This window comes from Trachypithecus francoisi, unplaced genomic scaffold (genome assembly GCF_009764315.1).
Source record: "Trachypithecus francoisi isolate TF-2019V2 unplaced genomic scaffold, Tfra_2.0 Contig01461, whole genome shotgun sequence".
Lineage (NCBI taxonomy): Eukaryota > Metazoa > Chordata > Mammalia > Primates > Cercopithecidae > Trachypithecus > Trachypithecus francoisi.
The window spans coordinates 19,376,040-19,403,715 of NW_022681433.1; the positions used below are offsets into that span (position 1 = coordinate 19,376,040).

The 27,676-nt window shown below is 41.0% G+C and overlaps 1 protein-coding gene across 5 annotated transcripts in view; it reads right to left on the minus strand.

Annotated features, from left to right (window-relative positions):
- Positions 1–880: 880 nt before the first annotated feature.
- Positions 881–27,676, minus strand: part of SGCG (sarcoglycan gamma) — an 89,577-nt gene continuing 62,781 nt past the window's right edge. For 4 of the 5 annotated variants that reach the window (XM_033237285.1, XM_033237313.1, XM_033237304.1 and 1 more), the window contains 4 exons: positions 22,155–22,274; positions 9,352–9,424; positions 6,343–6,466; positions 881–1,665 (listed from right to left, as the gene is read on the minus strand). In XM_033237285.1, coding sequence (XP_033093176.1) covers positions 1,492–1,665; positions 6,343–6,466; positions 9,352–9,424; positions 22,155–22,274 — 491 coding nt within the window. In that variant the 3' untranslated portion in view covers positions 881–1,491. Of the gene's footprint in view, positions 1,666–5,542; positions 5,696–6,342; positions 6,467–9,351; positions 9,425–22,154; positions 22,275–27,676 lie in introns of those variants that run through there. The other variant, XM_033237320.1, reaches the window with a different exon arrangement.

Below are 27,676 nucleotides of genomic sequence, written 5' to 3' on the forward strand. Positions count from 1 at the left end.
AAGGTAAATACCAATTTATAAGTAAAAACACCCAATGTGTGAAGTGTGAGGAGCATTACACTGACTTGAGTTTGCTCTTAACTGCTTGGAAAGCACTGTATTTTTATTTTGCAATTTCAAGTGTTTATGCATTCTGGCCATTTAAACATCAGGGAGTTGTTATAAGCAGGCTATGCTGTTAAATGAACATCTTACTAAGCATTAGGAATAAAGAGTTCAGTTTTGTGCTTTCTCTTGATTCTGAGACTATGGAAAATGAATTTGAACTTGTATTTATAGTTATTAATATGTCATTAGAAAGTGGCAGTGCTGTTGGTCTCCCTACACCTGTTTGGAGATTCTTCTTATAATAAGTAAAACAAAAACAAATCCCATCACTTTTTGTGATAGAAGGCATTTTACACAGTGAGCGGATGGCCCACACAAAACCAACCTGTCTTCAGAGGTTCAGGGTGTCCTATTTGATTTCTATAGCCACTTCCATAGCCAATTGGCACTGGCCATTTTCACAAGCTCTGAGTGTCTTGTTTCTACAAAGTTACATCCAGACTTTTGTCTGTCGTGTGGAGGCAAGTACCACAGAGCAGCCCTTTGGTCTTGGTAGAGACAAAACCTCTGGGCTTCAGTTTCATTATTTGTCAGATAAGTTACGTACAATTATCACATAGACGGGTATTTTGGACACAGCACGTGAAACTTTTTCAAAGTGAAAAGAGCTATGCAAATTGAGGGTTATATTTTGGTTTAATTTCAGTAGTTACCATGTGATCTTGTGACTTGTTCTACCTGAGCCTTTGCCACCAGTAACTTGGGGAAAGATAATACCTACCTCAAAGATTTGTGAGCATTAAAAAAGTAAGACACCCTTAAACTGTGAAACCTGAAAAATGAGGTTGATTTTTATTGTTTATTGACTATATACAGAAAGTTTAATTTTGTGTGATTTATTCCTTTGACTACATCTTGAAAACCAGATCAACCTCAAATTCCCTTCAAAACTTGGAATTTTTCTTGTGAAACCTGACATACTTGCATTAAACTGAAGGGAGGATGTGAAGTTTGAATGCTGTAAAGGAAATGCTGTATAGAGCTTCGGGGCATTTCAGTATTGAGCAAGGCTACTCTCAACAGGACGTTAGATATCCACAGTGGAGCGTCATACGTTAACTCCGCACCGAGTGTGTGCCCACAGGGACAAGATGGGGGAGGCGAGGCAGAGAGAATTCACAATTGTTCTGGTGAAAATTAATCCAGTGGAAAAACACATTGCTTTTCCATTTCTTCAACTTCTGTGTCTCTCATCCACGTGCATCTGGAGATCATGTAGTTTTGTCCAAACACTTTTTCACTGGCACATTTTTTTTTCTGAGTTCCTCTGGAAGCGTTTACTTCCCATCCACGCTTCCTCAGTCTTTCACGATGTGCAGCTGTCCCCTGGGTGTGAGGATCTGGGGCCGGCACTGCACAGCTCACCGAGAGGACGCAGGCAGCTCAGAGGCAGATGTGGCTGTGCTCCTGGCACGTGGTGCCCACACCGGCCACAGACAGGTACAGCTTCCCATCTGGACACACACAGATTTCGTAGAGGCTCTGTGAGCTGCCAGAGGGACCCCATGTCCCCTGCACCAGTTTGGGTAAGCACACAGTTTCAGCATCAAGCTCAAGCTGGTCGGAAGAAGATGAGAGACGAGGTGTTAAGGAAGGGCCACCCTGGTCAACAGCAAATCCCCATTCTCACAAGGTTTCCAATTAGTTTCTTCTCCTTATAGAAAACGAAAATAGGCACCTGACTTTATGTAAGTCATTTCGTAATTATCCGATTCTTTTAAAGCCTAGTTCTACTCTACATGCAGGCTGGGACTTCACAATCCCTTCCACACTGGAGGCAGTCACTTTTCCTTTTTGTCATTGTTTGAGTCCAGCTTAGAAATGGGACCCCATTGTGAAAACGTGTCTCACCTTCACAGTGTGTTTTTGTTTCAATAAACCGGGTTGCTTTTCAGTTTTGTGATGCTACATTTCTAAAAACGCTTTTCACAATTGTCAAACATACTGGAATTCTGCCGATTCACGTTGATCTTGTGACTCACTTTGACTTTACGTAAATCCTCTCCTCCCCATTAGGATAAAGTACAATCCATCGAATTAGATTCATCTTAATAATTTCTACCCATGAATAATGAAATTTATCCTGATTTTATTCCTGATTTTGTTTTCCTATGAGAGGCAATTAAATTCATCCTATTAGCTGGCAACCATTTCCCTAACTTTTAAATATTATTTGAAATGGCACGGCCTCCTATTAGATGCTGAAAACACACAGACTCAGCCAATTAAAATGAAATGAAAACTACTGGATTTTCTGGTCATATGATAATTTAGTTAAACTGAAATGCAAACAAAGAGCTGAAGATTGAGGCTCAGAAATCTTTTTGATAAAGAAATAAAAACTGTCACATCCAGCAGCCAAATGTCGCCCACTCCAGGGCACTCCCTTGTTATAAGGAATTAAACTGCATGTGGGTAGGCATAATTCTGTCCTTGCCAACAAGGAGAGCTCCTTCATTTTGTGTGGCTCTTATCCTTGCCTTCCAATCTATTAACAACCTGCTGTTGTCAGCTGCACGCATTCCCCGGTGTGGACCTGCCAGGTGAGGCTTGATCACACGACCCCACAGCCTTGCAGGCAGCTCTGCGCCCTGTGTGGTCTGGTGCAGTCAGGGTCAAAGAAGTCAAATAGGTGTCAAAGTCAATATGCTTTTCAAGTAGAATGTCTTTAGTTATTACCCAGTGCCTCAGGTTCTTTGAGTGCTTGCTTTTCACTAACACCCTTTCAACTTGTTGGTTTCTCCTGTCCCCTTTCTTGTGGTTAATTGGTCCATTTTTTTCTAGTTGTCATTTTTGACCCTACTCTTCCAGCAAACTCCAGCCGCTGGAATAGTCCACACACTGCCACCCAAGCATCTTTTTTTTTTTTTTGCCTTTATGGGACTATGTTTGGTGAGAGGTTGAAATCTCTCTCATCCCTTTGAAGTAGCTCCTCATCATAAGGAAGACCCACTTGAATTATGGGTCTGGCTGTGTGCGGCTTGTGAAAATGACTCCTACTTCATGTAAATAAGTAATATCACTTCAAAATTAAGGTAAGTTTACATTTGTGAAGGTAATTTTTTTTTTTTTTTTTTTTTTGAGACGGAGTCTCGCTCTGTTGCCCAGGCTGGAGTGCAGTGGCCGGATATCAGCTCACTGCAAGCTCCGCCTCCCGGGTTCACACCATCCTCCAGCCTCAGCCTCCCAAGCAGCTAGGACTACAGGCACCGCCACCTCGCCCGGCTAATTTTGTTTTTTTGTATTTTTAGTAGAGACGGAGTTTCACCGTGTTAGCCAGGATGGTCTTGATCTCCTGACCTCGTGATCTGCCTGCCTTGGCCTCCCAAAGTTCTGGGATTACAGGCGTGAGCCACCGCACCAGGCCGGTAATACATTTTTAAGTGTGTAGTGACATTATGATTTCATAATGAAATTCCAACATTCTTGATTTTTATTTCTGCATTTATCTGCTCCTGACATCGTAACTTCATAGGTTATGACTTGCAGTGGCTTGCCCTGAAGAACTGTGTTCCACTAGCAGGCTGTCCTCTGATGGGTCCTGCCCACGCACTCTGGGGCTGTTCTCACGGCCCGCTCGATGATGGCACCATATCCACCTACACCTTTACTACACCTTCCTACTAACATCACTGTAATGTAGTTTCAAAATGTTGGCACCCATATTCCTACAGTAGTGTCTGAAAACCCTATGACATAATTAAGCAAATATTACATCCCTATTTGAGGAGACAGGCCCAGAGAGGGCCAGATAAGATGCCCGAATTCAAACAGGTAATGAGAGAATTTGATCCAGCACTAGGACTCAGGCTTCCCGACTTCCAGCTGAATCCTCTGCCTGCTGCACCACATTTGCCATGTGGGGGGGCGGTCTGTGCATTGCCACAGGTGCGATGATAGGGCCAGAGCTGGGGAGGAGCTTGGAAACCCATGTGCCCTCTCATTGTGCTAACAGCGTCCACAGACTGTGCCCTCTCATTGTGCTAACAGCGTCCACGGACATTTATCGCAGCACATTCACCCGGTGCATGGAGACGCACCTGCCTGCAATAACGCAGGCACTCCCTGAGAATGACTCTAGGACCCAAGAAGAATGTGTGTTCAGAGTTCTGAGCTAAGGAGTCTGGGAGTGGCCAACCCAGAGATTCCGTCCACATCTGTGAAGGGTATCGGAGCGCCTGGCCCATCCCTTGGAACACAGGCCATATGGGGGACCGAGGCCCTTTGTTTTGGGTTAAATGCAAGTTGTTGCTAAGTGAAAATGCTGTATAACCTGCATGCTTTTTACAAACGGGAGCAGTTTTCCAGTCCAGCTCGCTGCTACTGGACTGCCCTGTCGGTAAGTCCTCAATAAACCGTATGTCCTGTTCCATGGCTGGGGGTCTCCTCTTTGGCGGTTTGGACATGGTGCCATCCCTGTTGGATTCCACAGGGTCTGGCATGACAGCCAGGCAATGGTGGCACGAATGAACGCAACCCACATCCCTCACTGCACTCACTGTTGGTAAGACAGAGCTATGTACAAGACAATTCCTGCAGCAGAGGCTTATTGTGAGCACATCATACGTATGAAAATATCTGGGCTTAGGCCAAGAAGATGAGATCAGTTGTTTGTACAAATCTATAAATACGGCATCATACAAGTGGAATGAGCTTATAAACCACATCCTTGGTTTTCTTCCAGACCATTTAGGAACATCCCTAACATGTCGGATTTTCTGGTTGACTGAAATCGAGCTTTTTCCTTTTTTTTTCTCTAACAAACAGGGTTCCAGCATCAGTAGTGAGCAGTGTGCGCTCTAAGCCTTGTGACTTTGGCTTGTGTCCGTGAGGTTTTAGTAGCTCCTCCCCTGCTGTCTGCTGTTTCGCTTTCCTTGGTTTTAGTTTTGATTTTAGTTATCTGCTGTCAACCTGAGTCTGGATAACATTAAATGGAAAATTCCAGAAATAATGTATACATTTTAAATGGCACGCATTTCTGACTAGTGTGATGGAATCTCGAGCCGTTCAGCCCAGGACACACATCATCCCTGCGCCCAGCATCTCCAGCTGTCTGCGCTCCCAGCCTGTGAGTCACTGAGGCGCCATCTCGTTGTGAGATCCACTGTTAAGTTACTGCGGCGCTTGTGTTCGAGTCGCCATTAATTTTACTTAATAATGTCTCCAAAGCACGAGAGCGGTGATGCTGGCATATTGTTATCATCACTTCATTTTACTGTGAGTTATGATTGTTCTTAATCTCTTACTGAGCCTTATTTATAAGTTAACCTTTAGCATAGGTATGTATGCACAGGAAAACAAACAGTGTTTACAGGGTTCAGTACTCTCTGTGGTTTTAGGCCTCCACTAGGGAGGGGTCTTGGAACATGTCCCCTGTCAACAAAGGGAGACAACTGTATTTCTAGACTTGAAGTCCCAGGTTTTATCTTTATTGTAGTTGACTTTGAAAAAACATTCTTACTTTTCATCTTTCATTTTCGTTTAAACTGGAAATGCAGCTTAAGCGCAGCACTCTGGGCAGTGGAAGGTGACAGTGGTTGTTAGTGGGTGACTCCTAGTGACAGCCATCCCCAGAGAAGCTGGATCCCTAGGAAATGGCAGAATGGACATTCTCTGTAAACCGTGAATGTCTGTGGTGGTTTTTTTTTTTTTTTTCCCAACTTGAAAATAACAAGTCACGGGCCATGCACGGTGGCTCATGCCTGTAATCCCAGCACTTTGGGAGGCTGAGGTGGGCGGATCATGAGGTCAGGAGATCAAGACCATCCTGGCTAACCCGGTGAAACCGCGTCTCTACTAAAAATACAAAAAATTAGCCGGGCGTGGTGGTGGTGCCTGTAGTCCCAGCTACTTGGGAGGCTGAGGCAGGAGAATGGCATGGACTCGGGAGGTGGAGCTTGTAGTGAGCCGAGATCCCACCACTGCACTCCAGCCTAGGTGACAGAGCGAGACTCCGTCTCAAAAAAAAAAAAAAGAAAATAACAAGTCACTAAGTCACTTGATAGCAAAAATGCCAGTCAAAGAAACCTGTCTGGATCTAATACAGAATAATTTTAGACTTTCTTGGCCCTTCTTTCAATGCTAGATTGTCTTTTGCTTTGCTTGTACATTTGCTACTCTATGACCTTCATGTTTTCCTGCAAACTACTAGAAATTTAATACTGATAGCTTTACAGACATGATACTCAGGGATATCATCAGGACATACAGTAGGAGGCGGATCTGTGAACTCACCATTCCGTCACTACTATGAAAAAGAATATCCATTTGAGAAAGCGCCTCGATTTTCCCAGCGTGAGCTTGAATACGCACACCCCTTGGGCCATCCATGCTTAGACTCCGAGTGGGGGATTCTAGTCTGAGGTGAGGAAAAGAAGCAAAAAAAAAAGAAAAAAGTATTAAAAACCATTCCAGCAATCCCTCAACTTAGCATGGAAAAGATAACTAGTAAGATATATAAGTCTTCAAGTCATTCTCAAATGGTAACATACTGTGCATTATTCGTTGATAAATCCAGAAATAATGTGAAGTAAGAAATAAACTATCAATGAAAGCCTATGAGATTAGTATCCTCTAAAAGCCGATAAAAACATGAGGCAGTCCTAATCCCATGCAGCAGTTTCCAATGGCGTAGTTAAGTACTCTGGCATACTATTTCAGAAGAAAAGGCCATTTATGAATAACTACACAAAATTATTTTTGCTGTGTCGCCCAGGCTAGAGTGCAATGGCTCTTCACAGTGGTGATCATGGTGCACTGCAGCCTCAAATTCCTGGGCTCAAGAGGTCCTCCTGCCTTGGCCTCTCAAGTAGCTGTGGCAGGCCTGTTTTTTCAGTTAAAACACCAATTTATTTAGGAAAAAAAGATAGATGTAAGGACAACACATGCATTTTCCACATGTCCATGAGACAGAATATAAGTTTGGTCTTTTTTAGAAAGATTACAGGGCAAATGGAAAGATTTCTTTTGGAAAAATTACTGAACTGATAGAACTGAAAGGAGGGAAGTTGGCCTCAGCTGGCTTTGGTTTTGTACAATTAATCAGACTCTCCTTGTGGTTAAGCCAAGCACAGAAACAGAACCAAAAATATAAGAGCCAGAGGAATTCTCTTACTTGCCTCTGCCTGGAAAAGGCTGCATTGCCACCAGATGGCATAATGGGATCATTTGAAACACTTTTCAGCTGCTCAGCGCCCAAGTTTGAAATGCTGATTTCAAGGAAACGCTTAAAAGGGCAGTAGGAAGCAGAACAAACAGAACCCACTGTAGGCTAGGGTTTCATGGGAGGAGAGGGGCAGGGAGCAGAGAGAAAGGGAAGTGGGTTAAGACAGAAGTACCCGATAATGAATCTGCACTTAAATTGACTGAACATTTATTTGACAGACTTTTTACATCTGATGACTTGCTCCCTTGAATTGGCAGGTTTTTTTTTTTTTTTTAATCACTGTTTGTTATAGAAGGCAAAGTTTCATTTTCTGAGCATGTGAAGTTTGACTTGCCACACATTTTGAAGACTTACCTTGAGTATGAGAAAACACTTAGAGACATTTATGGAATTTATTGGTCAAGTTAGGCTGGGGAACACTTTGGTACAGCTCCATGTGCATGGTCTGGCTGCCTGCCCAGTTTGCTTTTTTTTCTTTTCTTTTTTTTCTTTTTCTGAGACAGAGTCTTGCTCTGTCACCCAGGCTAGAGTACAGTGGTGCGGTCTCAGCTCACTGCAACCTCTGCCTCCTGGCTTCAGGCGACTCTCCTGCCTTAGCCTCCCAAGTACCTAGGATTACAGGCACCCACCACCGTGTCTGGCTAATTTTTGTATTTTTAGTAAAGAGGGGATTTCACCATCTTGGCCAGGCTGGTCTCGAACTCCTGACCTCGTGATCCACCCACCTGGGCCTCCCAAAGTGCTGGGATTACAGGCGTGAGCCACCACGCCCAGCCCCAGTTTGCTATTTTGACCTTGGATACTTGTCTACATTTTTTCCTGCATGGAGGAAGGAAAGGAAGGAAGAACACAGAAGCACCTTTTAAGCCTGGTCCATTTCAGGCAAACCATCTGCAACAACAAAATGACCTTGACCTGATCATTTACTAGTTTTCAACAATGTTATAATGTGACGCTGCTAAGAAGAGCAAACTTCTTACCCTTTGCATTATTCCTAGACTTGGAGATGAGAACTTTCAGTTCAACCCAGACTGGGACACATTTTACCAAAAGGCTGAGATAAGATTGCTCTGAAGTATACATTTCCATTAACACTTTGAACAGTACTCAGATACAAAATAACTTGTTTTCTGTCTTTGTTATATTTTAGTTTGTCAGCTAGATATCTAACTACCCTCTTCCGAATATGTAAATATATATTTATGACTTCAATGAAAAGTAAAAGAGTTTTGAACAGTGTCACAGAAATATATCCAGATGCTTATATGTGTAATAAAATATATATTATATATAAATACGTATCTTTCTATATTAAATATTTAGGTCCCATCACAGCAGTTTTCCTCTTAGGACATAAGACGCTGGACATAAGACACTGACTTAGCTTTCAGATTTTGATTCACTCTCTTCTCATTAGTTCAATTAAAGATGTATACAAAAGACTTGGAAGTTGACTTTGAGAGATCTCACAGTTGATTGGTGTATTAGTCAGGGTTCCCTAGAGGGACAGAACTAATAGGATATACATATATGAAGTGGAATTTATTAAGTATTAACTTACATGATCACAAGGTCCCACAACAGACTGTCTGCAAGCGTAAGGAGCAAAGAGAGCCAATCCGAGTCTCAAAACTGAAGAACTTGGAGTCCAGTGTTCGAGGGTGGGAAACATCCAGCATGACAAAAAGATGTAGGCTGCGAGCCTTTTCACATTGTTCTGCCTGCATTATAGTCGCTGGCCGTTGATGAGATGGTGCCCACCCAGTTAAGGGTGGGTGTGCCTTCCCCAGCCCACTGACTCCAATGATAATCTCCTTTGGCAACACCCTCACAGGCATACCCAGGACCAATACTTTGTGTCCTTCAATCTCATCAAGTTGACACTCAGTATTCACCATCACTTTTTGACCTCCTTTGGATTTTAATAAATACTATCTAGTTATAAGCAGAAAGTCTTGAAAATAAAGGCAACGGATGAAATAAGAAACAGGTCGTAGTCACTGCTAACATACTATTCCAGCACACACCCCCTTCTCTTCTACAGGAGAGGTTGTTAATATTTGAACAAAAATTCTTACCTAAGGTCTTGAAATGGGTCGGCTCTGACAAGGGGTGTCTCCACTGAATGTTCGAAAAGAGCCCCTTCAGGTCCTAAACAAAAAACAAAGATGTATCAGGAGCAGAAGTAAAACAAGTGGCACCAGACAAAATAAACATTTAGCCTAGACATTAAAGAACATATGGATTTTGTTCTTTGTTGCAGAAGTTTTGCAGATGTTTGAGTTACGAGTGGAAAAATAGGCCCAACTGCTTCCCTACTTTCCCTACAATTTCATTATGTTCCCATAAACAAAATATGTTTTTCAAAGCAATTACAAATTAGCAGGCTTATTTTAAAACTAGAAAGCAGTATTAGTTTTCAAATCAAAAAAGAAAAAAAAGTCCTTCTGAAAGTTGCATACATCCATATATTTTAAGTGATAATAATTTAATTCTCTAGATTTTATGTGCAAAAATTGTATCTTGTGTTACTTGTTTCTAAGGCACTCACGATATTTACAGAAAAATTACAAGCTTTAAATATTTAAAATGAACCTTCTAATCCCTAGGAATCAGTATGTTCCCAGTTGTTTCATGAGTCTGAGAACCTAATTATATGCAAGGCCTTGTGTCAGCTGGGGTGCAGAGAAACACAGGTGAACGGGACATGCTCTTCGATGTATCCTAACTTGTTTAACAATCAGACCCCTACAATGCAGGTAATATTTTCCCATTGTATCCATGAGGAAGCTGAGGAAGAGAAAGGTTAATTAACTTGCCTAGGGTTCCACAGGTGAGAAGTGGCAAGGCTGTATTTTGAATTCAGAGCCCACACATTTAATCTATATGCTATAGAGGTTTTCATACATAAATAACAATATGTGATAGAAAGTAATGTGCCAGCAGCAAAGTGCAACAAAATTATCCGGAGGGTCATCAAGGGAGAAGAATTACTTGAAGGTATCAGGGACGACTATATAAGAAAGTGAAGTGGGTCTGAACCTTAAAATAAACTTCTATGAGCATATGGAGATTGTGAGCAAGAATTTCAAAAACAGCAGCAGTCCAGGGGCAGGAAAATGTGCTGAGTGTCCAGGAATAAACAAATAATCCAATTCACTGGAAGCAACGAATTCTATATGGAATACAAACGTATCTTTCACATTATATTTAAATCTATATCCTCTTGAATTTCATGGGCATATTCACAGATATAAGCAGCACCAAGCACCACATTGCGTATATATGCTCATCATGACTTCCCCAGGTTGCTCATGCCTATCTTGGGCCCTGCCCTGCCTAGGGTCCCACCCTGGCTCAGGCCCTACCCTTGGCTTAAGAGGCTGTGGCTGCCGCTTGCAAAATGTTTTTCTCTCCCTTGTGGTTCCACATGAATCTCAGGATTCATCCTTACGCTGTGCACTTTCCTCTTTAGGAAATACAGAGCGTCCCCAACTTGCCATGGCTTTGTAGCAGGCAAGCCACTGCAAGTTGAGGAGCTTCTATAATGAAACAACTAAAATGTTTATTTTTAAATCAACTCTTGTACTAGTTTCAATATTGGACACTGAAGAAAAATTGCCTGGATAAAAGTTTCCCAGCCTCTGTGTTGAGAAATCCTCATCCTGGGCAAAACATCTTTTGAGCAGCCCTTACTAATTTTTTATTTTTGTTTTTATTTTTTTTAAGACGGAGTCTCACTCTGTCATCCAGGCTGGAGTGCAGTGGCACGATCTCCATTCACTGCAATCTCCGCCTCCCAGGCTCAAGCAATTCTCCTGCCTCAGCCTCCTGAGTAGCTGGGACTATGCGTGCCCACCACCACACCCAGCTAATATTTTGTATTTTTAATAGAGACAGGGTTTCACCATGTTGGCCAGTCTGGTCTCAAACACCTGACCTCCGGTGATCTGTCCGCCTCGGACTTCCTAAAGTGCTGGTATTATAGGCGCGAGCCACCGCGCCCGGCCAGTCCTATGGTTCATAGTACCTTCACATTTTCTTCACAGTATTACTGGCTGTATTAGCTTTGTTATTATAATTACTACTTCCTTAGTAATTTTATTTAAATATGAAGATATGATAAAAACCCACACTGGATAAAAGCCCTTATCCAAGAAATAATAGCTTGTGGCACAAAAGCAAAACAGACTTAAATCAGAACAAAGCGAAATTTTAAAATTACAAACGGATTTAGTAGGATGATTTACATAAAAACTATAATCAACTGAAATAAAGGAACACACATAAGTGAAGGTTAATGTTTCATGAAAATTATAATTTATGTAAATTCTACTCAGATGATAAATAGATCCTCATACCTGCTGTAACAAGTCACATTTTCTTAAAATACCACTTAAGCAAACCTAAATGATAATGGAGATCATTATGTAAAGTTAGGCTATACCAAGCACTGGCGTTTCCACAATAAATGGTGCAGTCAAATTTTAGAGTATAATATCTGGTTTGTTGATGCATTGACAACATTTCCTGCTTGGCATACAGAGGAAAATAATTTAACATAGTAATCTGTAAAATAATATGTATTTATTTTATCCTTTTCTTTCCTCCTTGCTTCTTCTGATTTGCAAAATATAAAAGGAAATGTAAATTTTAATACACCTCAAGTCAATTCTCAAGAAGACAAGCAGACAGCTACGCTTAGTTTTATATAAGTATATTTACTGTGGTTTATGTAGCATTGTTTGAAACCCAAGTAATGCTTTGTTATCACGAACCTAGAATGAGCTTTATGAATCATCAAAAAATAGTGATTTCTTTCCATAACTAAGATATAGAAACAAAAGGAATGTGGGCATAAAATTTTCTGTAATTATTTTCTCCAGTTTTATATAAACAAGATGATATTATGAATGAGAAAAAAGCAACACATTTTACTTTCTATAACACCCTTGTAAAACAAAACTAGAGACTGCAATCTATTCCACTTTCATAGGCAATTTTTATTTGAGCACAGTGTTGGGTCAAAATAAATACAGAGATAAATCTCTAAATTAAATGATTTTTGGGGGAATCACAGAACTGCAATTTGGGGCATATTTCCAAAGAACAAAGAAAAAGTTGGGAGTTTTATGAGAAAGAGAAATGTGGGCAGGTGCAGTGGCTCACGCCGGTAATCCCAGCACTTCGGGAGGCCAAGGTGGGCAGATCACTTGAGGACAGGAGTTCGAAACCAGCCTGGCCAACATGATCAAACCCTGTTTCTACTAAAAATACAAAAATTAGCCAGGTGTGGTGGCGCACTCCTGTAATCCCAGCTATTCGGGAGGCTGAGGCATGAGAATCATTTGAACCTGGAAGGTGTAGGTTGCGGTGAGCCAAGATCCTACCATTGCACTCTAGCCTGGGCAAGAAAGTGAGACTCCATCTCAAAAAAAAAAAAAGAAAGAAATGTTATGTATTGTTTTGAAAGAAGGGCTCACTGGCACTAGAGAAGCTTCTGGGAGCTGGCAAGCTCTGATTGGTGAGTGAGGGCAGCAGGTAGAACACTTGTTGGTGTCATGGCAGGTCGTTTCAGCATTTACTAGGTAACACCGGTCTTAGGGTGACAGCAGGCCGTTTCAGTGGCTAGGCTTGAGGAAAATTCAGTTCTTGAAAAAGGTGCTACGTGCCCTGAGTGCTTTCCCCCCAGCTCCTCGATTTGCTTGGGTATGACAACATGACCCAATTCATACAATCAACTTTCACAGCAGCTTCAATTCTCTTTCCCAATAGCTGAATTTATTCAAAGAGTTTCAGTGGCACTATTTTCCAGGGTAGTAAAACTCGGTAATTAGTTTTTAAATGCGTGCCAATTACTTACCTTCTAATGTAACTATAATTAGTGATATTATATTGACATATGATTATGGTAATGTACTTATAGGGAGATAGAAAATCTACAAACTGATATGTGTTATCTTTAAATAAGAGCAGCAGTTTCTCTACATTGAAATGATAAATGCCCAAATTACATGCTCTTGATTATATCATTACTATTCAGCCTCAAAGTTAAATACTCCTCGGAACCTATTTGCATATAATAAAATGAATTTTCCTAAATGGTTTCATAAAATGATTCTCAGGAAATGGTTGTTGATCTTCAATTTAATTGCATTTTCTTTATGTTTGCATTCATTTAAATATTCACAACCAAGATGATATAAGAAATATAATTGGTGTAATACCTCTTCTTTGTGGAAAATAAAACATATTATTTAAAGTCCTATAATCTAAAATTTTAGACAGGAAAAATATTCTACTATAAAATATCGTTATATAAAGCATGCATTAAAATGACCTTGTATAATATGCATTATTTATATAGGAAAGTACAAATAAAGAGGAAAATAAAGGAAAGCCTAGTCTAATAATGTTAACTTTTTTTAGAATATGTCATGGAGATCAGACATGTCCGTTTCTACTGTGAAGCAGTAGTACTCAGCATCATTCTTCCCTTCTGGGTCCTAGAGCATTGTATGATGAATGATGCTCACAGGAAGATCCATAGTAAGACTGTGGTGCAAGATGGATTGAGATGGTCATGAAGGTAGTTGGAAAGTTCAAGGTACAGAGCCCAGCAATCATGACACTCTTGGACAGAGCTCAGCAACTGAATGGCAAATTACTCTAAGTTGCTACATTCTTTGCAACATACTGTTGTTTCTAGGTTCCTTCAGTTATAGAAATACATAGAGTTCAATATTAATACTTCTGTTCAAACAGTAATATATTATGTATCTCAGACATGCATTCATTTTTGTATCAACACTGATAACTATTTGTTAAGATTCATTCTACGCATTCATCGAGCATTTATGGACTGATATGGGCTTTTCAAGTGATGTCAAAAAATTTCCATTTCTCTTCTTCAGGCAAACTTCCGCCTAATGTCCCCACATATTGCCTCTACTGCCTCCCATCCTATTCACTTTGTAATCACTTCAACCTGCCTTTTGCCTTTATTACTCCAATGAAAAATGCTCTCCTTAAGACTGCAATAACTTCCATAATAATAAATCCAATGACAATTTCTGTCATCTCTCCTGGGTCCAAATTCTGAGAAAATAGTCTCTCTTGACACCAGAAAAATGATTATTGTAATATCCCTCCCACCGCATTGCCTGTCCCTTATTCTCCGTTGGTGGCTGCTCTGCCTTTATTTGGCCTCTACCGTTGGCATTTTTCAGAGCTCAGTTGGTTGATGATGCCCACATTTATCTCTAGTCTAGACTTCTGCTCTGAGCAGTAGCTAACTCACACGCCCAATAGCTGACATGACATATGCACTTGGCAGTTTTCCCAGATGATCTTCAGTTTACGTGTCTAAAATATTAACTGTTGATGCTGCCTGCCCTGCAAACGAACTCTCCTCCTCCTCAGGTCTCTCCATTACCCAGAGAGTAATGCCATCACCCAAAACAAATATTATCTTTGAGTGTCCTCTTGGATGCCTGCTGTACATCCGATTCATGGGCAAGCCTGTAGCTGTCAGATCTTAAATTGGAGTAATTCACTTCCCTCTCTGACCATTGCTACCACCCAATCCAGGTCACCTTCACTGATTACCTGTACTACAATTGACATCCTCCTAACTGGTCTTACTGCTTCCATTCTGTCCTCCAACCTCCCTTATAATGGTTGGATTGATCTTAAGATGTATAAGAATCAAGGAGTACCCTGTGCAAAACAATTCAATGCCTCCCCATTGAATTAAAACAAATCCTAACTTCTTATAATGGCCAGCAAATCCCTGCATAATCTGGTCCCACTCTATCTCCCTTTACACCAGGCTTTTTTCAGACTCAAACCTGGTAAGATTAAAAATAAAAATCATGAAGTAATATGGCATAGATAAGCCAAACACAGCAGTTATCACAATGAATGTGAATGTTTTAAATTCCACATTAAAAATCAAAATAAATTACATTACAAAAAATAAATGCAGCCAAATGCCACATACAAAAGAAATTCAAATAATTTAATATGAGAAAAATTTCAGCTGGGAGAGTAACTTAAGATGCCAAATCACTGAGGCCCTCTCAGAGACAGATGTTGAGAGAAGTCTTTGCGGCGGCAAGTGATGTCTGCAATGGATGGAATCATTTTGCAACCAAAAAGGGAAATACCAACATACTTGCAGAGAAGAAAAGGTAGAGAAATAGTACTTTGCTACTAAATTAATCAACAACCTGGGGTTACCCTTTCCCCAGCCTTCCTATGTGAGCTCATATATGTCCTTGCAGTTTAAGCCTGTTTTATTTGGGACTCTTATTCCTTTCAGCTGAAATACCACTGACTGCAGCACAGCATTGACGGCTGCGTGCAGTGCTGCATCAGCCAGTGTTCTGTGCCCTTGGGCATGCGTTTGAAGGATATGGTGCTCCTAAAAGCACCTTCCAGATATCTGTCTTCATGTCTTTTTCGACTTAACATCCTTGTTTATTTTCACTTCTTCAGTTGCTGAATACGTTCTCCAGGTCCATTTTTGTCACTGGCTATAATTATGGGTGACTCTAGCATTTCTACACTATCACTTTTGACTTTATGTGATCTTGCTTAGCTGCACAGAAGGCATGAAGAAATGGGACTGTTGCTAGATCTTACTTTTTCTCATTAATGGTGGGAAATGGATACTATTAAATAACTCTGTTTTTAAAGATAATATTGGGAAATGGACCGAGCCTAGCAAATTGTTGCCAGGGAGCCACAATACACTTACGGTGGCCAAACTAACAATTTGTCATCTGCCAGAAGTCAGTTCTGGCAATGGTGTAGAATAGTTTTTTGAAGACAACATTGTGATGTTATTCCAATGTAATTTGGGTTAATAAAAGAAACGTTAACTTTGGCCACTTGGTGGCTAGTTTTGTGGGGGAGGAAGATGAGCCTGCTCAAAGGCCTAAATCGATTTCAGACTGAACTGGTGAAATTGTGTAAACGCTTCCATAAATTTCACTTAAAAACTATTATTCAGTAGCTTAGTTGACTAAAGTCTAAATGGAAGCTGTTTAAGAATTAAAGAGAGGTTTTAGCTTATTTGAGTCATTAAAACAAAAGCAATAGCAATTGTCTTAATTACTCAAAGAATGGCAATTCGAGTCAGGATTAGGACTTGGTGCAGCCAGGAGTTTTGAGTGCACCGTCTTAAGGAGAGAGCCACTTTATTTTCCCCTTTCATCAGAGCTATGGGCTGCTGTGCAAGGGACGAGAGCGGAGAAAAGAAGCAAAGAATTGGGTTTTCTTTCCAATCCTCAGAGTGAGGCCGCCTGTCTCTTTTCGTACCACTGCTCTTTCCTCGGCTGTCAACTGCTGTTGCTTTTGCTGACCTGAGAAACTCCAAAGGCTACTTGGAGCCAATCCAAGTAGATTTATAACAAAGGGGTCATATCCAGAATCTACAAGGAACTTAAACAAATTTACAAGAGAAAACCCCATCAAAAAGTGGGCAAAGGATATGAACAGACACTTCTCAAAAGAAGACATTTATGCAGCCAACAAACATACGAAAAAAAAACTCATCATCACTGGTCATTAGAGAAATGCAAATCAAAACTACAATGAGATACCATCTCACACCAGTTAGAATGGTGATTATTAAAAAGTCAGGAAACAACAGGTGCTGGAGAGGATGTGGAGAAATAGGAATGCTTTTACACTGTTGGTGGGACTGTAAACTAGTTCAACCATTGTGGAAGACACTGTGGCGATTCCTCAGGGACCTAGAACCAGAAATACCATTTGACCCAGCAATCCCATCACTGGGTATATACCCAAAGAATTATAAATCATGCTACCATAAAGACCCATGCACACGTATGTTTATTGTGGCACTATTCACAATAGCAAAGACTTGGAATCAACCCAAATGCCCATCAATGATAGACTGGATAAAGAAAATGTGACACATATACACCATGGAATACTATACAGCCATAAAAAAGATGAGTTCATGTCCTTTGCAGGGACATGGATGAAGCTGGAAACCATCATTCTCAGCAAAGTAACACAGGAACAGAAAACCAGACACTGCATGTTCTCACTCATTAGTGGGAGTTGAACAATGAGAACACATGGACATGGCGAGGGGAACATCACACACTGGGGCCTGTTGGGGAGTGGGGGGCTAGGAAAGGGACAGCATTAGGAGAAACACCTAATGTAGATTATAGGTTGATGGGTGCTGCAAACCACCATGGTATGTGTATACCTATGTAACAAACCTGCACGTTCTGCACAAATATCCCAGAACTTAAAGTATAAAAAAAAGTTACCCATTGTTATTTTCAGCAATTGTCCATTCATATCTGTTCATGAGTACAGTCTGTGTAGAATGCTAATCGTTATGTTTTCTTCCTGATAAACTCCCATCTTTCTAGGACCAGCTCAAATGCCTCTTTCCTGGAGAAATCATTGCTGACCTATCCTGCCTCTCTTTCCACGCATCATACCCAGCAGAATGAATCCTTTTCTCCGGGCTGCTCCTGTAGGCTTTTGCTCAAACATCTTTTAGTGTCCTTAGCTGATTGTATCCAACAAATTAATGTGTGTTTCCACCTCCCCAGCCAAAGCATAAGCATCATGTAAAAGGAAGCATGTCTGAATTATTTTGTACTGGAGGCTTTTAGGTTAGTCACTGACACACAGCAAATGCTATGTAAATGCTAATTCCAGAGAAACAGTATAAATTTAAGTGCTTCTAAATTGGGGTGATTTTACTCCCCCTCCCCCAATAACGGGGAACTTTGGCCATGTTGGGAGAGATTTTTGGTTGTTACAACTGGTGGGGTGGGAATGCTACTAGCACCTAGTGAGGCTAAGGATGCTGCTAAACGTCCCGCAATGCACAGGACAGTCTCCCCCAATCTCCACCAAAAACATTATCCAGCCCAAAATGTTAACAATGCTAAGGTTCAATAGCAAAGACATAGAATCACCCTAAATGCCCATCAGTGACAGACTGGATAAAGAAAATGTGGAATACTATGCAGTCATTAAAAAGAATGTGATCATGCATGCCCTTCTAGGGACATGCATGGAGCTGGAGACTATTATCCTTAGCAAACTAAGACAGGAACAGAAAACCAAATTCTGCATGTTCTCACCTCTAAGTGGGAGCTAAATGATGAGAACATGTGGACACATAGAGGAGAACAACAGACACTGAGGCCTACTGGAGGGTGGAGGATGGGAGGAGGGAGAGGAACAGCAAAAATAACTAATAACCTGGGTTAATACCTGGGTGATGAAATACTCTGCACAACAAACCCCCATGACACAAGTTACCTATGTAATAAACCTGCACAACAAACCCCCATGACACAAGTTACCTATGTAATAAACCTACACAACAAACCGCCGTGACACAAGTTACCTATGTAATAACCTGCACAACAAACCCCCGTGACACAATTACCTATGTAATAAACCTGCACAACAAACCCCCGTGACACAAGTTACCTATGTAATAAACCTGCACAACAAACCCCCGTGACACAAGTTACCTATGTAATAAACCTGCACAACAAACCCCCGTGACACAAGTTACCTATGTAATAAACCTGCACAACAAACCCCCGTGACACAAGTTCCTATGTAATAACCTGCACACCAAACCCCCGTGACACAAGTTACCTATGCAATAAACCTGCACAACAAACCCCCGTGACACAAGTTACCTATGCAATAAACTGCACAACAAACCCCGTGACACAAGTTACCTGTAATAACCTGCACAACAACCCCCGTGACACAAGTACCTATGCAATAAACCTGCACAACAAACCCCCGTGACACAAGTTACCTATGTAATAAACCTGCACAACAAACCCCCGTGACACAAGTTACCTATGCAATAAACCTGCACAACAAACCGCCGTGACACAAGTTACCTATGCAATAAACCTACACTTGTACCCGTGAACTTAAAGTTTAAAAAACAAAACCAGTGGTAAGATGGACAAAGCCTGCCGTAGACAATGGTTAGAGGGTCAGACCTTGGATAGAAACAGAACAAGAAGGGAAACATCAAAACGGTGGAATCTCTTAGTTTCTTTAATCACAAAATGTAAGGAAGCCAATAACATATTGGAAAATTGAGAAGAATTATGGTTTGCTCAAAATTATACCGTTTGTACACTCTCAGTTCATGGTGTTTCTGGCAATAAGAACTAGAAATGTTTGCAACACCAAAATAACAAGGAAAGCGTAGAGGCATTAGAAGTGGGGTATATTTTGCTTAGTTAGCTGCACTGCAGAGGAGGAATTTGGGAGAAAACTGTGCCTCAGGCAAAAACAATTATGAAAGAGAAGATTATAACTTGTCTTTTAAAAGGACAGCTTGAATGCATGTTCTAGAGCAGGGACTCTAGATCCCTGGGCCATAGATGGGTCCTGGTCTGTGGCCTGTTAGGAACTGGGTCTCACAGCAGGAGGTGAGCAGCGGGCCAGCGAGCATTACTGCCTGAGCTCCGCCTCCTATCAGATCAGTGGAGGCATGAGATTCTCATAGGAGGGTGAACCCTGCTGTGAACTGTACGTGTGAGGGATCTAGGTTGCGTGCTCCTGATGAGAATCTAACACCTGATGATCTGAGGTGGAGTCGTTTCATCCCAAAACCATCTCCCACACTGTGAAAACATTTTCTTCCATGAGACCAGTCCCTGGTGCCAAAATGGTTGGGGACTGCTGTTCTACAGAGAGCGTCGACATGTTGCTGACCTGTTGTTTCTCCTGCTGATTCACGTTAGTCCAGGGCAGTGGTTCTCAAAGTGTGGTCCCCAGAGCTGTGGCAGCAGCAGCACCTGGGGACTTCCTAGAAACACAGATTCTCAAGTCACATTCCAGACCTGCTGAATCAGAAGCTCTGGGGTGAGGGCCAGCACTCTTATTATTATTATTATTATTATTGAGACATGGTTTCACTCTGTCACCCAGGCTGGAGTGCAGTGGCTCAATCTCAGCTCACTGCAACCTCTGCCTCCCAGGCTCAGGTGATTCTCCCACCTCAGCCTCCCGAGTAGCTGGGACCACAGGCACGCACCACTGCGCCTGGCTAATTTTTGTATTTTTTCTTTTGTAGAGGTGGGGTTTCGCCATGTTGTTCAGGCTGGTCTTAAACTCATGGGCTCAAGTGATCCACCTACCTCAGCCTCCCAAAGTGCTGGGATTACAGGTGTGAACCATTGTGCCTGGCCCCCAGCAGTATATTTTAAACAAGCCCTCTGGATGGTTCTGATGCATGCATACAGGTAATAAATAATACAGTTGCTTATCAATTTTTCTCACCTGTTCCTCTAATTGATGTCATGGCCCAGAACGAGCCCTGGGCTAAGGAAAAGTTCATTTTACTGATTCTCTGTGTAGGAAGGCTTGGGTTTGAAGCCATCTAAGCTGTTAGACTGTTTTCCCTGCAGATTTTACTGCCCTGCAGTGCAATGGTACTCTACCAAGAACTCTGCTGTCCTTTGCATACTTAATCCACTTAACCCAGCAATGACAGTACAGTTGACATTATCAACTCACTTTTAGAAGTCAGGAAACAGAAAACAAAAGTTAACTTACTTGAAATTATGCAGCTAGTAATTGCAGAGGTAGGAACTGAATCCAGGTCTACCCAGCCCATATTCTTTATCGTACGCAACAGTGCATTTCTGATGCTCAAGGTGCTTTGTTGGACAATGACCAATTTCCTTTAACTAAATGCCCTAGTGGCTTTCATTTTAGTAACAAAACCAGATACATGACTGTCTTAGAGTCTGCAACATTAGGTTATGATCGTTGTAGTTTGTTAGGGCTGGTAATAGGCTGGCGTCTACTTCCTTGGCCAGGAAATACTATTTGTTTTTCATTTGGGAGTATTGATAGGATTGTGTGAGACACTAACATCGCTACTGGTTTTCACAGTAGTACAGAAAGACACTGGGACAGATTTAACAAGTGTCTGCTTATGTCTTCTAGTCTTTAGCAAGTGAATTTAGAGTGTGTTCCAAAAAATTTTTTAAATAAAATGGTCTCAGTCTTAAAAATGAGTCCTATGAGACCGGTATTCAACTTTTAGTTCAAAAAGAGAACTTTTTTTGTAGAAATATGAGGAATTCAACTACATGATATGATGAGAATAAAAGAAACTTGGGAAACAGATACTTGAACTGCACAGATAACAGTGACATTTGATAAGTCTGTGGGTTACTCCAGTCAGAAAAAGACAAAGGGTGGCAGGGCGCTGTGGCTCACACCTGTAATCCCAGCACTTTGGGAGGCCAAGGTGGGTGAATCATTTGAGGTCAGGAGTTTGAGACCAGCCTGGCCAACACGGAGAAACCCTGCCTCTACTAAAAATACAAAAATTAGCCAGGCGTGATGGTGGGTGCCTGTAGTCCCAGCTACTCAGGAGGCTGAGGAAGGAAAATCGCTTGAACCCAGGAGGAGGAGGTTGCAGTGAGCCAAGATTGTGCTACTGCATTCTAGCCTGGGCAACAGAGCGAGACTCTGTCTAAAAAAAAGAAAAAGAAAGGAGAGAAAGAGAGAAAGAGAGAGAGAGAGAGAAAGAAAGAGAGAGAACGAAAGAAAGAAAGAAAGAAACGAAGAATGAAAGAAAGAATGAAAGAAAGAAAGAAAGAGACGAAGGGTAAAACTGTGGTGGAAGAACGGTGGGCCGAGATCTGCAGGAAGGATTTTGTTCTTCTAGGAGAGCATCAAGAGAGCTGCAATGGAGAAAATGCAACACATTCAAGCTCTCTTATCTGCTTGAAAGATTCCACATAAGCTTGTCAGTAGTACAATGTCTTTGTGCAGATGTGCACTCCATGGAATGTTGTGTTTTTCTCGAGTTAGTACATACCGGTTACTCGAAGTTTATCTGGACCAACCACAACTTCCTTCTCATCTACAGTAAACAGTGGCTTGCCGTCGTTGGAGTTGATCTGAAACTGTTGACTCTGGACTTCTACCATTTTGGGACCTGAAGAATTAATTAAAACAGTTTATTATAAACTGTTCACTACAAGCAGCATCAAAATCTCTATTTTTACACATGCCATGTCAACCCAACAAGACCAAGTACCTAAAGATTTGGTATTTGTTAGCATTAGTGGTACTGATTGATTCTGTAATTAAACTTTGCAACTTTTAAGTCTAAATTTATTACATTATTAAAATTAATTTATGGCAAACATATGTTAACCTATATCAATATATGTATAAATACATTTTATTTAAGAGTTTCTTCTTTAAGATTTTTAAATACTTGCCCAAAATAATATGGTTCTCCTATTCATGGTTAAATTTGTATTCTTTTGGTTATGAACCCTTAGAATCTTACATTCCGAAATGTGAGATTTGTGAAAAACCATCTTACAAATGTCTCACTTTAATGGTCAAAGTTAGCCTAGAAGATGAGTCATATCCTGAATTTTTTCTCTGCCATTATTCTCAGAAGAGCTGCTCACCCTCTACTCCACAGGAAAAACAAACATCACTGTGGAAGAACACCTTCCTGTTTTTGCCCTTCCCCTAAACAATTTTTGACTTTGCCATGCCTTCTGTGTCACTTTTGTATCCAAGCTTACGCCCTTCACCTGAGCTCTAGACCCATTGCCTTCCAGCTCTTTCATCAATCTATTCAGCAGGTGTCCTGTGGGTGCTCACTCACCCTGTGCCATCCAGACATGAGGGTGAGGTCACCCTCCCACTCACTCAGCTACACACCAACCCCCGGCACTCATCATATGTGTTCCCCAATTCCTCTTTGATGCTTCCAGACTTTCTAACCCAGGCCTCATGGATGAATCTCCCTAGAGTACAGCCTTCATCATCTACTTAAGAAACTATGAGTTCCCCAGTTTGTTTATGTTAGCTTTATATTCCTTTTTTTTTTTGAGACAGAGTTTCGCTCGTGTCACCCAGGCTGGAGTACAATGGCACGATCTCTGCTGGCTGCAACGTCCGCTTCCCAAGTTCAAGTGATTCTCCTGCCTCAGCCTCCAGAGTAGCTGGGATTATAGGCATTTGCCACCACACCCGGCTAATTTTGTATTTTTAGTAGAAATGGGATTTTACCATGTTGGCAAGGTTGGTGTCAAACTCCTGACCTCAGGTGATCGGCCCACCTCGGCCTCCCAAAGTGCTAGGATTAGAGGTGTGAACCACCACGCCCAGCCTATATTCTTATCTGTAAAAGTAAGTTGAGGCTGGACATGGTGGCTCACACCATTAGTCCTAGCAGTTTGCCAGGCCAAGGCGAGCGGATCACCTGAGGTCAGGAGTTTGAGACCAGCCTGGCCAACATGGAGAAACCCCATCTCAACTAAAAATACAAAAATTAGATGGGCATGGTGGTGCGTGCCTATAATCCCAGCTACCTAGAAGGCTGAGGCAGAAGAATTGCTGGAACCCGGAAGGTGGAGGCTGAAGCAAGCCGAGATCGTACCACTGCAGTCCAGCCTGGGCGACAGAGCGAGACTAAAAAAAAAAAAAAAAGGAAGTTGAGAAAAGAAGTCATATCTTATAATTTTTTTGTGTGTGTCCCTCTGACCCTAACAGTTCTCAAAAAAAATTTTGGATATCTGGTAGAAATTAAGTAAAGCCTTTCTATTAATGCATTGATCAGTTTTGGACATGCTCATCCAAGTGTTCTTAATTTTATTAATTTGTATTTGAAATCCTCCAGTGAGTCTTTATTTAAATAAATAAATATTTTTGGCAAGAGTGCCGGTTATAAAGTTGACTTTTTTCTCTACGTTATATCTCCTTTTTTTTTAAAAAAGCTTCACTTTATTTTTTGGTATTTGTATGTTATTTTCCCTAATCTGAGACTCAGAGTTCCTGTTTATCTCTTCTGGGTCACTGATATGCCTGTGTTTTTATTATATAAACACTGATTTGCATTTAATGGTGACTACCAAGTTACCTGACTTTAAAATTGAGAAATAATTGGAATAATTAATCCAGTAAGAGTTCATTGTTTTGCTCACTAGAGGTTCATCTTACAATTCTAGGAGGCCTTATTAAGTATAACGGGTTAAACTAAGTGACAATTTTTTTTCTGTAGTTATTACATCGATAAAATATTCAACAAATAAGTTTAGTTTCATAGTAAGTCTGTGCAGCAAATACACATAAATTGTTACTGTAATCAAATAAAATGCAGGAAAGTGAATGGTTCCATTCAGTACAAATCTATTGCATGCTTTTTATGTACAAGGTTCTGTGCTAAGCATTGACAATGTGCAAATGAGTGAGATATAGCTCACAGCGCAGAGGATTCTGCAGTTCACTAAAAAGAAAAGCATGTAAGCCTGGTTTCAGGACAATTTGCTAAGTATTAGGATGCAAGCATGAGAGAGTCTTGACTAGGAATTCATGGTCCATCCATCCAGGCTAAGAGCAGCATCCAGAGACGCGATGCCTGAACTGACTTGGAAGAAAGAGTTCATGCTTCCTGCTGGGCGCTGTGGCTCACCCCTGTAATCTCAGCACTTGGGGAAGCCAAGGCGGGCAGATTGCCTGAGCTCAGGAGTTCGCGACCAACCTGGGCAACACGGTGAAACCCTGTTTCTACTGAAAATATAAAAATTAGCTGGGCGTGGCGGCGTATGCCTGTAGTCCCAGCTACTGGGGAGGCTGAGGCAGGAGAATTGCTTGAACCCAGAAGGTGGAGGTTGCAATGAGCTGAGATCAGGCCACTGCACTCCAGTCTGGGCGACAGAGTGAGACTGTCTCAAAAAACAAAAAAGAAAGAGTTCATGCTTCCCTGTTGAAGGAAGAACAGGGATCTCCAGGTAAAGGAAACTATTTGAGCAAAGGCATACTGGTGAATAAAATCCCATCTCCATTTTATTAAAAATAGACACTGCATGTTTAAATTTAAATATGCTTTCCACTTTAGAGGAAAGTGTACTGTTCTTCAATAGTTATGGAGTTTGTAATTAATTTTCTAACTTTTATTAATATTCTAGCAGTTTTTTAAACCTAGTTGGACATTGATTAGAGCTGAGGATGTAATTGTCTTTTGCAGTAGAGGTCTTTAAGAAATAAAATTTAAATTCTACCTTGTTGATAAGAAAAGAGCTATCTGTACAGTCCCATTTGTAATGAAAGGCTTTGGTACAAAGAGAAAAAGTTAATGGTTTTGTGATCTGATTAATTAAGTTTGGGAAATTAGCTTAAGGGTTTTTCTGGTGAAAATACCATCAACTTCTTCCTTGCATATAATGTGTCTCATCAGCAACCTTCTTTTGTTCCTCAGGATATCTTTAATTTAAAATAAAATAATTTAGAAACAAATATCCCAAAGTCCTTTAAAAAAAGGAAACATATTCTGCTGGTGCAAATATGGTATCACAGAGAAAGGACTGGGCTGGAAGCACAAAGCTGTGCTTGTTAGCGCTACTACTTTTGTGGCATAATTTTGTATTATACAGTTCCACTTCATACGCCTGGCACTAATGACCTTTACTTGTGTTAAATAAAATAAAATGAAATAAAATAAGAGACGAGGCTTGAGAAGTCCCTGAGCAAACAAAGCTAGTTATGCTATGCTAGTGAAACTTCGGTTATTTCTAGTAAATGTCCCTGATAATCAGAAGCAAAACTGACACAGCCTTCCAAAAATGCTGTAAGATGCTCTTTTTTTTTTTTTTTTTTTTTTTTTAAAGACAGGGTCTCAGTCTGTCGCCCAAGCTGGAGTGCAGTGGTGCGATCTCAGCTCACTGCAACCTCTGCCTCCCGGGTTCAAGCGATTCTCCTGCCTTAGCCTCTCGAATAGCTGGGATTACAGGCACCTGGCTGACTTTTGTATTTTTAGTAGAAATGGGATTTTGCCATGTTGCCCAAGCTAGTCTTGAACTCCTGGCCTCAAGTTACCTGCCCGCCTCCGCCTCCCGAAGTGCTGGGATTACAGGCATGAGCCACTGTGACCGTCCAGATGATCACTTTTAACCAATCTTCTGCCATCTGGAAACCCTGACTATAATAATCAATCATTGTAAAGGTTAAACAACCTCCTCATTTCACTATATATATATAAATAATATATAACATTTATATAATTATATCTAATATATATTATATATAAATTATATATGTATAAATATATATATAAAATCCATCCATTAGAACACTATCCTACCTGCCAACTGGTTTCTCAGCCCATCCCATCCTACACAATCTTTTATTCCTTCCTCTCTTCATTTATTTAACAAATATTTATTGTATAACCTATTAAATGTAAAAGGGTAGCCTGAATTATGAATTGTGGCATTAACTGAATTGAAAAAATCTAATTCCAATTAGTGAATCAAATTATTATACATGTATTCCTTGAAATATTACATAGCCATTAAAATAATGCTATGATTTTTAAAAATTTCATAGATTAAATTGGAAAAGGATGGATTTCTGGGTGGCTGATGACCACGCTGGCTATATAGTAATCAGTTTCCCAAAAGGTCATCCCCAAACTCTAAGGAATAGCTTCACAGCTATAAAAATTCCACACAGACCAGGCACGGTGGCTCACGCCTGTACTCCCAGCACTTTGGAGGCCGAGGCGGGCAGATCACGAGGTCAGGAGATTGAGACCATCCTGGTTAACACAGTGAAACCCCATCTCTACTAAAAATACAAAAAATTAGCCGGGCGTGGTGGTGGCACCTGTAGTCCCAGCTACTCAGGAGGCTGAGGCAGGAGAATGGCGGGAACCCGGGAGGTGGAGCTTGCAGTGAGCCCAGATCGCGCCACTCACTCCAGCCTGGGCGACAGAGCGAGACCAGGTCTCAAAAAAAAAAAAAAAAAAAAAAAAAACCAACAAAACACACACACACACCGCCCCCCAAACCCTTGCATTACTTAAAGGCAGAACTGTGAGTTGAGGGAGAAAAATTAACAAGTGCCAGGACTACAACTTCTCACACACCTGCTCCATCACAGGCGTTATGGTAAGCAAAGGCCATGGGAAGGACGGATGAGGAGATTTAGTGAGAAGCCACTTAAGGAATGGAGAAAAGTAATGCTGGAAATGAATACTAAATGAGCTGGGATAAAAATCCTGCTATCAGACAAAGTGGAATTCAAGTCAAAAGCGTTAAATATGACAAAAAAAATTTAATGCTAAAATTACAACCCACAAAACATAGTATTTACAAATATCTATCCCCCAAATATCACAGAAACAACCCGCATGAAACAAAAATAAAAGATTTGAGGACCCAATACAGGAGCACCCAGATTCATAAAGCAAGTCCTTAGAGACATACAAAGAGACTTAGACACCCACACAGTAATAATGGGAGACTTCAACACCCCACTGTCAATATTGGACAGATCAACGAGACAGAAGGTTAACAAAGATATCCAGGACTTGAA